We start from the raw sequence: 13,065 nt of genomic DNA on the forward strand, positions 1-13,065 counted from the left end.
TCCCATTGGACAGCCACACCGAAAAGTCACGCAACAACAAAACTACACAGCCAGATCCTCGGCTCGCAGAACTCTGCTGACGTCACCAGCAGATAAGAAGAGACCTAGACAGCCCTCCGCACATGCTGGATTTTAAGGGGATGCACCACGGAAGGACTTTAGAATTGCTGGCGCCAAGGCAAGTGTTAATAAAACCTAGCGCTGATGTAGCCCTGTGCACCAGTAGATCTCAAGGCACTTGACAAAGGAGATCAATAGGAGATCATTTTGCAGATGGGGACACAGACAGGGGAAGTGACTTGTCCTGTAGAGCTGGGAACAGTCTCCAGGACTTCTGAATCCCAGTCCAGCGTCCTGTCCACTAAGCTGCACTGCCTCCCCTCACTCAGCATTCTCCCCCTGCTGACCTCAAACCGATGGAGTTTTCCTTTAATCTCTGCAGGCAATGCTGGGGTTCGCTCTCGCTGGAGAAGCAGGGTCTAGAGAGATGAGTAGTTCTAACTACGAGGACAGTTTGGTGCCACAGCATGCCAAGGAACAAAATCCTGTCGTCTCAGTCCCGTGAGGTATGTGCGCCAATGCAGGAGTCCTCACAAGGCTTCTGACGCCCAAGGCATAACCATCAGGCCTTGGCACTATATAATCCTGGAACTCAGAGCTTCCCTTACTACGTTTATGGAACAGATGGGTGCTTTGAGCAGCCAACTATAGCCGCTGCTGAGAAACACGCTCTCTTCTGACTTTAAGGACATGTTACAGAAAGGGAGAGTTCTGCAAAACTGATTTACACTCAGGCAAGACAAGTACGTTATATCTGAAGAGCTGGGGCCAGACCCTCAATGTGTGTAAGTCACCACAGCTCCATTCCTTACACCGGAGCGGATGTGGCCCCCTCCATCTTCTGGTGGCATTCTACATGCATCTGAATTTAACATGCACACACAATTAAGGTAGAGACAAACGACACCATGTGGTTAGCGTTGGTTCTCCCTTCGTTATACAGAAATCAGTGATTGAGCTTTTTGTAACTAGAGTTACAGTACCGTATGCCAGGTGTCCTGAACGCCTGCTTTATCCGTCAGGATCTCAATGAGCTGCTGAGCCTCTCCCTCGCTGAAAACCATGCTGCTAATGGTGGAAACCAGGGTCTTGTATGGGAGGTAGAGGGGGCCATCAGCATCTGTAGGAACTAGAGAGGGAAAAGTGAGAGATTCACATAAATCATTGAATTATCCGCAGCTGAACACCAGGGGGTTCTCACATTCATATTTATACAGATTTAGTTGAACTGGTGCAAGTCCCTGTGCAGACACACTTGTTTTGGTTTAAGAGCCTCTCATTACACTAGCTGAAACTGTTCCTAAACTGACTTAAGCTAAACCAAAATAAGTCTGTCTTAAATTAAATCAGGATCCACGCAACAGCCTTTTGCATGGGTTTAACAGAGATTTTTTTTTAATTAAAAAAAAAATCCACTTCAAGTTGTACTGCAAAATTAGTAACAAGGAAGACTGATGGCACACGCAGTTCTCAACATCCACCTAAACTGGTTCACGAGACTAGTCAGCCACCGCATCTATTATCTTCTAGCCCAAAAAGTAATAAAGTCATCGTTGTCTCTCTTACTAACACATTTACCTAGTTCAGGGGTTCTCAAACTGTGGGTTGGGACCCCAAAGTGGGTCAGGACCCTGTTTTAATGGGGTCGCCAGGGCTGGTGTTAGACTTGCTGGGGCCAAAGCTGAAGCCCGAGGGCAACCTTCAGCTCAGGTTACCAGCCCCCTTCTTGAGGCTGATGCCTTTGGGCTTCAGCTTTGGTCCCCCCACCCCAGGGTGGCAGGGCTTGAGCTTTAGCTCCCCCTGCCTTGCCCAGAGTGGTGGGGCTCGGGTGGGCTCAGGCTTCGGTGCCCCCTCCTGAGGTCATGTAGTCATTTTTGTTGTCAGAAGAGGGATGCAGTGCAATGAAGTTAGAGAACTGCAGACCTAGTTAAAACCTCACAGACCACAACTTTATAAAGTGACATTTAAGAGACTAGAGCTGAATGAATTTCAGACACACCCAGTCTAGGTTAGTTTTAGTTCCATGCTCCAGCTCTGGGATTCTAACACAGCCGAATCATTTAGAAACCTTCAGGAAATCAGCATCTTTAGCTAGTCTGCACACAGTGAATGATGAGGCCACAGCACGTGGGCCATTTGCAGATATAGTCTGGATTTCCAGAGTGCTGGAAGTTCACAGAAATGTTCTCAGCTCCAGTAATTATTGGTGCAAGAATCTTCAGACATAGCATAGATGGAGAACTACGTAGTTGTGAAAAAATGCCATTTCTCAAGATTCATCTTCTGAAGTGGCATCACCTCCCCAGCCGGCAGTTTCTGTAGTCCTGCAACAAGTTGTATAATGCTGTTGTGACCGAGATCTACGGTTAGTTTAGGGCAGTGGTTCTCAACCGGGGGTACGTGTAACCTGGGGGTACGCAGAGGTCCTCCAGGGGATACATCAACTCATCGAGATAGTTGCCTAGTTTTACAACAGGCTACAGAAAAAGCAGTAGCAAAAGTCAGAACAAACTAAAATTTCATACAGACAATGACTTGTTTATACTGCTCTATATACTATACTCTGAAATGCAAGTACAGTATTTATATTCCAGTCTGTTTATTTTTATAATTACATGGTAAAAATGAGAAAGTCAGCAATTTTTCCAGTAATAGTGGCTGTGACACTTTTGTATTTTTATGTCTGATTTTGTAAGCAAGTAGTTTTTAAATTAGGTGAAACGTGGGGCATGCAAGACAAATCAGCCTCCTGAAAGGAATACAGTAGTCTGGAAAGGTTGAGAACCACTGGTTTAGGGGGTGGATGAAATCATAGTTTATAGATCTTTAAGTGGTTTGGACTCTAGTTTAGACAAATTAAGATAACCAGTTATTGCCAAGGCCTCTTGTATTCTGCAGAAATCTAGATCTAAAGTCCTGCACCATTTCATATAACTCCTCCCCGTACAGACATTCTTATTCTGGAATAGCTATTCCACTCAGCTCCCCAGTGCGAACAAACCTCAGCCTGTCACTTTATATTTCAGAACCATTAAGACATGGGGCAGTTCATATCTTGCATCACCACACAGGTTTAGACTCTATTCACATTTCCCAAGTTCAGTACAACCGGGAGGTCTAGATGCTGGAGTGCATGTCACCACCACCAGGGGAAATATGGCTCTTGTTCATCCACACAGCAGCTGTTCCCCATTAAAATAGTGGGGTCTCAGACAGCTTCCAATTAACTGCATTGGGTCCTTCTGTTTTAGGTCCTGGGTTCAAGTCACACTGCTGATTCAAGCAGGGTTAATGCCACAAGAAGCACCACGGACTACATGAGGCCCTGTTTATTGCTTCAGTTTGCTGGTACAGTACTGCGCCCCCACCAAACACACATCCAGATAAAGAGTTGACTTGTTGAACTTTGTCTGCATTCATTCCATTCTGCAAGCACAAGCATCGAACACATCTGGCAAGCAAAGCTGAATCTGACCTTAAGCTTCAGCAGACAGACCAAAGGGATTTTGGCTTGATATTTTGTTTATCTAGTTTTATCAAACTCAGTGTTTTCTCTAAGCATTAGAATAACACCACTAGTCTTGCTGGAAAAGAATTTCAGATGGTTTCTTTATATAGGAGCATTGCAGCAAACAGCTCGGGATCCAAGTGTTAAATCGCAGCAAAATTATGTCACAGCCCAGAAGCCTTTTAAAAGGCGAGGGACTGCAGAACTAGTGACTGCATGCCAATAGCTTCGGGGAAGGGTTAAAAAGAAATTCTGGAGACCCCGCAGCCCAGCAAGAACTGGAGAAGAGAAGACGGGGGAGCAGAAAGCAGGGACCCCGCCCTTCCCCCTCCGCCCAGCAGCGAGGCTGGGAGTGGGAGGAACAAGAAAGCGATTGTTGATCTGGGAACAGGTTCTGCAACCCACCAAGGCCCTCAAAAGTTGCCCCAGCCAGTCCAGAAGACCCCCTACCCCAGGGAGTCCCAGCCCAGATCAGTGTATGGGGGAGGAGCTTTCTCCTCCCCCCCCCCCATGAAAAAGTAGGGTTGGGCCCAGATAGGTAATGGAGGGGGTGGGGGGAGAAGCAGGCCACAGAGCGGTCTGCAGGATAGGGCTGCCACCAGGCTCGCCCCTTTTCTGAGGCCACTGTCCTGGGAAATCTCAGACTTTAAAGGCCAGAAGGGACCATCGTGAGCTGACCTGCACCTCGCAGGCCTCAGAATACACTACCAGCTGCCTGGCTTTAGGGACTCGGGATCATGCCCCTGGTTTTGTTCTTCAAAGGTGGCAACCTTCCCACAGGGACAGGGTTAAACTGATCGGGATGGGGGGGGGGGGAGGGGAGGGGGAAGAAGAGGAGATCAGTGAATGAGGGGAGAATTTGAGCCGGAGGGGCCAAGTGTTGACAATGGGAAGCAGCCAGAGAACAGGTATTCCCCAGGCCAGTCTGGCCCGGCCGTTCCCTGTGCTCCTCTCCTCTTGCTCCTGAAGCATGAGCTGCCCAAGCACTGGCAGGAGCTGATCTTCTCCTTCCTGGCCATGCTCTCTTTCCCCGTGAGCCCTCCCGTCGGAGGTCAGCGCAGCTGGGGCAAGAGGGCCGTGCTGGCAAGAAGCAGGGCTGCTTCAGAGATCACCCCTCGGGGCAGAGTGCAGCACTCAGGAGAATCCAGCCGCACCAGGAGCGGAGAAATAAGCGGGCGACCCACCTCAGGAGAGCCCCAGCCAGCACAGGCGCACGATGGGGCAAGAGAGCGCAAGGCTCCAGGGAGACACGCAGCAGCACCCGTTCGGGTGAAGGCCAGGGGGTGCTCAGCAGAGCCGTGCGTCAAGCAGGCCACAGGGGTCAGGAAGGAAGAGGCACCAGTGGGCACGTCACACAGGGCAGGAAATTCTTCACAGCCCTAAGCTATGTAGCTAGGGCAACCTAAGTGTTAGGTGCAGACCAGGCTTAAGTGATTTGCCCAAGGTTACACAAGAAACCCATGGCAGAGCAGGGATTTGAACCCAAGTCTTAGGCTAGTGCACTACCACTGGGCCATCCTCCTTCCATTTCCCCGTCTCAGCTTTGAGTTTAACTAAAAATCATCAAAAACTCGTCTGGCTTGGACTGAATAGCCATCCAACGCCCATAACACCTTGTCTTCCCGTTACACCGACAGACGTGAAAGAAGTGACAGTTCTCAATCCTCCCTACTTTGCTTCACAGCCAATGAGGCAGCGAGCCTCTGGCCACTTTCAACTCTCTTGTGCTTTCAGTGTCACGTCTAGTTGGCACTGTGGAGAATTCTTCTTCAACAAAGCATGGGGAAGAAAGGTGATCCAAACCGAGAGGAGATGGACCTCTTACTAGCTGCTACTACTTCTAGCAAGCATCCAGAGCTTAAAATATTGGTTTTGTTCCATCTTCAGTTTTAAGGCAGGGGACAAGCACACCCAAAAATCCTGTATTTTTGGGGAGCATGAGGAGAATGAGGATGGAGAGTCACCGGTAGTCCCCACACCCAAAGAAACCGATGCTAGCTGTCTGTTTTTAGGTAGGGGCTCTGACATTACAGAGAGCTGTAGAGAGGTTTCAAAATAGCCAGACATTCCTCTATCAGAGTTAGATAAACGTTACAGCCCTCCAAAAGTGAGGAATGTGGACTAAAAGCTTGATACCAGATGAACCGTGTTTTTGTTTAGGCATTAAATACTTAACGCTGAGAAGCCAAGAACTTTTCAAACCCACATGGGCATTCAGCAGCACTAACGCACACAGTAACGCTAATCCTGGTTTGAAACTTGGAAGGTTGCTGATCCTCCAGGACGACAGGGCTAGCTTTAGGCCTACCCCTTGCATTTTAAGTTTGCACCTTTCGTTGTGTCTCTGTTTTAATGATAAAGAATCTAGATGCATACTAACTTCTGCTCAGGTTCTGTTGGAACTCATGGGTAAGGAAGAAAGGGGCAAAAATGCACTACACACAAGGGGTGAAAACATAGCCCCAGTTCAAGTCAATGGCAAGACTCCCATGGAGTTAATGGAGACAGCATTTCACTGGGTCTTTGTCCACAGTTAAGAGATCAAAGGGATAGTAGTATAATAGCTGGTGCACTTTCTGCTTCCGAACACCGAGGTCCTGATCCGTCACATGACAGTTTTGCTACCTCTTTTTGCCCTCCCAGTGGATTTACAGCAGTCTTACATGTAAGACTAGCAGACACTTCAGAATGAAGTGTCATTCTCAGGTTTTAAGAGGAAGTGGGGAAGCCTGAACGTTAAGATTCCAACAGCAGAACTGTTGCACACGCTAAGCAGAATGGAGGATACTGCACATGCCCAGTGTAATTTATTACTGGTCAAACCAGAAAAAGGAAACAATGCTACCAGCCTCTTCAGTATTGAGGAACGAAGAAGAAATACTGCCTTTCCTGAACGTTTACTGCAGTCAAGAGAGTCTCAGAAGCCAGAATTCTCTGACCTATTCCTTCGCAGTGTAGGCTCAGTGGACACCAAAATAATCTGAAGACAAAGAAGTAAGCCAATAAGAATTTAAAGACGTTCTAACTTCCTGCCTCTCCAAAGCATGTTTGTGCTTTGCTTCCTTCCAGTTACAATTTAATTAGAGGAGGAGTTCCTGCCGTGCACAGTAACCAAATGTAAAACGTTCATCCTCTCAGACAAAACCCAGCTTGCTTTCTGGATACAGAAGGATAAGGTGCTCCTTCTTTAGCTATGTATAGCAGTCTGCTAGCAGTACTCAGCCTTTGCATGGGCAGGTCCACCTTAGTGGGATTGCTTTCATTACAGAGGTTGTCAACCAACTAGCCTGATCACCTTCAGGATAAAAACGCAACAGGCACCTGTCCCTTATGAGGATCAGTAAGAAACAATCCACGCATGCCCTCTACCTTCAGGCTTGCTTCTTACAAGGTGGCACAATGTCTAAGCAGGGGTCTCCCCCTTTCCTGGGACAGGTAGAAGAGAGAATACAAGTCTCCCCATCAACCCCCTCGTTCTGCATTCGTGCAGGTTTTCAAGGTGTTCAGGTACCTGCGATGAGCATGTTACAAATACCTACATGACTTAAGCGGTCAGACTCAGGCATTCAGATCCAAGGAAATAGACTCAAAGACTTTGAGGCCAGAAGGGACCATCATGATCATCTAGTCTGACCTCCTGCACGTTGCAGGCTGCAAAACCTCACCCGCCCACACAAAACAGGAAAAAAAAAAAAAAAAAAAAACTCAGAGTGAGAAGCCAGCTCCAAGCACACAGACGCACCAACACAAGATGCTATATTTTAAAAAAAAGAGGCACTGAATCAAGAAATGGAGGCTGTGGTCGAGTTTCACAGAGAGGAACCCAAGCCACTGAGGCTTTCCCAGTCTAACAAGAGCGCCACACACGTAACCAGCCCTTCAAAACCAGCCTCCCGCGGCAACACAGCCATTTCGAGGGAAGTCCACAGCGGAGGAAGGGGGCGTTCCCCCTCTGTGCCTCACGCGACATACCCATGCTCAGTGTCCCCACCACATAGTGGCTCTGGTGACTTGCCGTAAGGACACTTGCAGGAGTCAAATACTTACTCAGCTCGCTCTTCTTCTTGGCCACAGCCTTCTTCTTGGCAGCTCCATCGTGCTTTGGCTCTTCTTGGGTTACCAGAGCTTCCGCTTTTTTGACAGCAACAGAATTAACTATGGGAGCACTTTGTAGCGTGCCGACCGGTGGGACAGCCACAATGGGCACTTCTTTGGCAGCTACCTCCAAGACTGGAGAAGATTTTGAGACAGCGACTGATGGAGAAGTAACAAGTGGGGGAGCTGGCTCAACCTTGGCCACCTTCTTTTCCTTCTTCTTCTTGTCTTTAGGGGACGGGGCAGGTTTCTCCTTCTCCTGAGGGGGAGCTGAAACCGCCAGAATAGGAGACTCAATGATCACTGGTTCACACATCGCAATAGGTTCAGGGTCTACTTCCTTGGGAGAGTCAGTCACGTCCTGAACCAGCTCCTGCTCAGGTATTTTCCCATTCGGTTTCTCCTCTTTTTTCTTGGCCCTTCCTTTCTTCTCAACAGGTTTCTCTTTCTTTTTCTTCTCCACTTTGTGCTGCTGGGTTCTCTCGAGCTCCTTGCGTTGCTTAGCCAGGGCTTCCTCGTAAGAGGTCTCCTTCATGGAGAAGGTGGACACCAGGAAGATCCCAATAGCTGAAATCACCATGAAACCGCCAAAGACCATAACACCCAGCGTCTGAGGATCGTACAAATCCATCCTGGCTTACTTCTCTCTATCTGCAAGAGGCAAAAACAAGAGTTAGTGCCAAGATACAGCTTCCCAGCACCAGATCTGTTGCAGTGGAAGTGGGGAGCGGGGGTACGTGTGTGCATAAGTAACACTTGTTTTTATTACAGAGCCACCAAAGGGAGAGGCCCCATTATTCTAAGCACTGTACAAAATGCAGAAGAAAATCCATGTCCCAGCAAGCTACAAAACTAGGTGTGGGTCAGACTGGAAAAGATGTGGTGAAGAACAGCTTAAACGAGTTGATTTCTTAGGCTAAAGTCAGCCAACGGATCTAGAGGTTTTAAAGAAGCTCATTCATTACACAATGTCCAAGTGTGCGCGTAGTAGGATAAAACCAGGACATGAGTCGTCGTCTTGTACTCCTTCCCTGCCAGGTCTAGAGAACCCAGAAACACGTTCAGCATTTTAGATGCTAAAGAGAAATAACCATTTGCAATCAGGTAAAATTTTTCACACTATCTTTTAGCAATGGAATGCTACCTTACTGGTATACAGTATCATAGAAGTGTAGGGCTGGAGGGTCCCCAGGACACCATCTAATCCATTCCAACACGCACACACGCACCATCTAAGGCAGCACCAAGTATACCCAGATTATCCCCGACAGGTGCTTGTCCAGCCATTTCTTAAAAAAAACCTCCAAAGAAGCCAATGTCGAGACTTCTCCGCATGTTCCCTGTTACAGCCAAGTGGGTATTAATAACCCACAACAAGAATTATTCTCTGCAGCAGCATATAATCCTCACTATACACATTAGAGCCAGTCCTTTAAATTATAATCTGATGCTGGAGACCTGTGTTAGACACAAAATAAAAGTGCAAGTCCCAGTTATTCGAACCCATGTTTTCTGCGTGGGTACAGCCAGTCTCCAGGCATGAAACTGCATGAAGATAAATACATACATTTGACTGCTAAACTAACCAAATCTAGCAGTGCAAGGCAGAGACCCCAGCCTGTATTCTTGATTTTTATTACACCTCTCCCCACCCCAAGCTTGTTTCATAAGGGACGTATCAACACCTCCCGCCCCCGTGTGCTAGTTTATTCAATGTCTCTAGCACTTATTCCAATAACAGCAGGGAGGTGTTTCAGTTACGGAGGTTATAAAACACAAGTTAGAGCTGCCATGCCTATGTAGCATGCAGGGCTGCCTCCTGGCCGACTCCCTCTGCTCTAATTCATCGGGCTACAACGTTCAAAAGCAGAAGCCAGGGTCAGTTCACGCAAAGCTGCCAATCCTGCCTCTGCAGATGCCCCCTAGGCTGTGGGGGATTCCCTCCACTCGGGATCTAGTGGAGGGGCGGGGCGGGTGAGCATGCCGTTCACAGCTGCACGGGGTGGAGCCTGCCCTACATTGTGTTGCCCGAGCACAGTGGCAATTACACAGACACACACGTTGCCAGCTTAGAGTCAAGGTTGCTCAATTGTATTTCCTCGAGATAGAAGCCCTAAAAGACAATAAATGGTATGGTAAGGCAACGGTCACACATGACACCAGTGAGCCCACGGCCAGCACAACTCTCACCCCACACTCGCTGTCAATTCAGCCAGGCCCTCGGCGTACAGCAAGAGCCAAGACACACACTGCAACTCACAACTGAAGCCAGAAGGGACCGTTCGGATCACCTAGTCAGACCTCCCTGCAAAGCACAGGTCACCTAACCTCACCCAGTGGTTCTTGCAGCCAGCCCATACTTCCGATTAACCTACAGCACATAGATCAGAAAGATAGCCAGCTTCGATTTAAAGACTGCAAGCGACGGAGAATCCACCACTGGAGGGTTGGCAACCCTCCAAGATTGGCCTGGAGTCTCTAAGATTAATCTTAGAAGGAGTGGTCCCCCAAGCTGGAAGGGCGCATGGCAGAGCTCAGGCCAGCCCCCAGAGGTGGGTGGGAAGGGAGCGTCACCTAGCCCCGCTCTGCCCCCAGCTACTGCTACAGCCCAGCCCGCCCCCAGCCCAGCTCCACCTTAAGTCCCAGTTCCTCCCGCATCTCCAGTTCTGCCCCCGGCTCTGCCTTCAGCCCGAGCTCCTCTGCTGAATCAACTGTACAGTAATGCGGGGGGCGTGGGGGGCACGCTGACAGATTCCATTACTGGTAAGGTGGGGAGGGGGTCACAACAGGAAAAGTTTGGGCACCACTGCTTTAAAGATTGTGCCATGTGATGAAACCTCCAGGAAATATGTCCAGCCAAAACTGACAACCCTAAGTTGTTCCGACGGTTAATTACCTTCACTGTTAAAAATTTGCAACTTAAATTCAGGTTAGAAATGTCTAGCTTCAGTTTCGAGCCACTGGATTTCACTGCGCCTTTTCGCGGTAGGTTATAGAGCCCTCCGCTATCAAAAATCTTTCCCCTCCCTCCCCCAGTACTTGTAGGCACAACCAAGTCACCTCTTAACACTCTCTGGGATCCGCTGCAGATAACTGAGCTTCTGAAGTCTCACTAAAAAGTCATGTTTTCCAGACGACGAGTCATTCCAGCAGCTCTTTTCAAGATCCTTTCCGAAGCACTGACAACAGAACTGGACACAATTTTCCAGTCCCTGAATTACTTTCAGTTTGATTCACTATACAGCGTTGCAAAATGTGTATACAGGGCTACACTGATTAGAGTGGCCACTGCCACATTCCCCAGAATAACGGACATTCCAGTAGGTCTGGGAACGGCACAGGCCCGCTCCTGCCTGCGTGCCCCTGTAACTTCACACACAGAGTCCACGTGAGGTCCCACCGCACAGAGGGTGCCTTTTTCAGAGCCTGCTGCTCGGCCCCCACTGGTGTGACCGTGTCCACGCGGCGTACGTAAGGCCACGCCAGCGGGACAGAAAGTGACGTTCCCCATGCACTGTGACAATGATACCGGACATCCAGTACCGGACAGGGCAAAGCCGGTCCAAAAACACGACGAGACAGCTTCAAACTGGACAAATGGCCAGCCTACTGTTGATGTATGGTTCTTTATCAATGTGGATGAAAATCCAATTTTATTTAAATTGGAATTTTTAAAAAAAAATTACTTTAAATTACATATTTTTTTAAAAACAGCTTATTTGCAAATTCAATTTGAAATTGACAACCTATGTTAAGGTCTAAACTTACTATCGCTTATTACTCATTTAAATACATTTTATAAAGGCTGCACCAAGGAGCACTCCTCAAGTTTTAATGAGCTAAAGCGTGCTGCTGTTTTAGTTTCTAAAGAATTGGGGTGGAGGGACAAGACACCTTTAAACTTCTGATATCAACTCAAGCTTTATAAATATGACACAATGTCATATCCTGCAGGATGTAATTATTTTCAGCCTTGCCAATGGAGCGAATGCTGTTATTTACATTTCCCCAAGGCTCAGTACTTGGAGTTTGCTGCGCAGGAAAGCTTTTGGTTTCAGTTCTGCAATCATAGGCAGAGAATGTTTTCTTTAACTTGAGAAACCGATTGGGAGTTTAAGCAGCAGGAAAGCTTGTTTCTTCAAGTCTATAAAAGGGGGTGGCGGGGAGAACAGTTCGAAGAGGATGAGTGTGATGGGTTCGGTCACAGAAACCCCCTTGGGACTGTCACCTGATGTGCTGGAATTACCTCCGAGCCCGTTTTCCCTGCCAGCTCGGGACTCCAGAACCCTGCCTTGTTGAGCCAGACATGCTAGCCTGCTGGAGCAGACCCAGGTCAGGTCCACGCTACCAAAGCTGCAGACTTTAACCGAAACTGCTCAGTAGGTCACCTAGCTCCCAGTGGGATCCAAACCCCAAATAAATCCATTTTACTCTGCATAAAGCTTATACAGGGTAAAGTCATAAATTGTCCACCCTCTATAACACTGATGGAGAGATATGCACAGCTGTTTGCTCCTCCAGGTATGAATCACTTACTCTGGTTTCATCAATAAACAAAAGTGATTTTATTAAGAATAAAAAGTAGGATTTAAGTGGTTTCAAGTGATGACAGAACAAAGTAAGTCACCAAGAAAAATAAAGCAAAAACATGCAAATCTAAGCCTAATACATTAAGAAACCGATTACAGGTAAAATCTCACCCTCAGAGATGTTCCAATAAATGTCTTTCACAGACTAGACTCCTTCCTAGACTGGGCCCAATCCTTTCCCCTGGTACAGTCCTTGTTGGTTCCAGCAGCCATCTCAGGTGGAAACTAGGGGTGTTCTCATGACTGGCCACCCCTTTTGTTCTGCTCCACCCCTTTTTATAGCCTTGGCACATGGCGGAAATCTTGTGTCTCTCTGGGTCCCCACCCCTCCTTCTAAATGGAAAAGCACCAGGTTTAAAGAGGGATTCCAGTATCAGGTGACATGTTCACATGTCCTGTGAGACCCCTGCCTCCATTCTTTCAGGGCTGGCCCGCACATATTCAGGAAGGTTTGCAAGTAAACAGAGCCATTTACAAGTCATTGATTCTGAAGCACCCTTATTGGCTTCCACTTAACATCAGTAATACAAGTTTATATCTTATTCTCCTAACCCCAGACATAGAAATAATACATGCAGACAAATAGGGATGAACACACTCAGTGGATCATAAGCTTTGTAATGATACCTTACAAGAGACCTTTTGCATGAATCATATTCACACTCATAAGCATATTTCCATAAAACATTATGGAGTGCAACGTCACAATGATATCTGCTAAAATTCTAAAAACCCTGAAAGACATGAATTTTCAAAAAGCAGTCAGGCACCTAAATATGCAAATAAGGAGCTTCTGAAACAACTACTAAAGCA

The 13,065-nt window shown here is 47.7% G+C and overlaps 2 protein-coding genes across 5 annotated transcripts in view; one reads left to right on the forward strand and one right to left on the reverse strand.

Annotated features, from left to right (window-relative positions):
- Positions 1-13,065, reverse strand: part of RRBP1 (ribosome binding protein 1) — a 55,185-nt gene that overhangs the window by 31,329 nt on the left and 10,791 nt on the right. For all 4 annotated transcript variants that reach the window (XM_074949710.1, XM_074949706.1, XM_074949709.1 and 1 more), the window contains exons 2-3: positions 7,616-8,314; positions 1,044-1,189 (exon numbers count right to left, since the gene is read on the reverse strand). In XM_074949710.1, coding sequence (XP_074805811.1) covers positions 1,044-1,189; positions 7,616-8,294 — 825 coding nt within the window. In that variant the 5' untranslated portion in view covers positions 8,295-8,314. The remainder of the gene's footprint in view (positions 1-1,043; positions 1,190-7,615; positions 8,315-13,065) is intronic.
- The window catches only part of BANF2 (BANF family member 2), a 49,883-nt gene that overhangs the window by 7,110 nt on the left and 29,708 nt on the right, over positions 1-13,065 (forward strand). The window lies entirely within an intron of this gene.

The sequence above is a fragment of the Natator depressus genome, chromosome 3, assembly GCF_965152275.1.
Source record: "Natator depressus isolate rNatDep1 chromosome 3, rNatDep2.hap1, whole genome shotgun sequence".
NCBI classification, from domain to species: Eukaryota; Metazoa; Chordata; order Testudines; family Cheloniidae; genus Natator; species Natator depressus.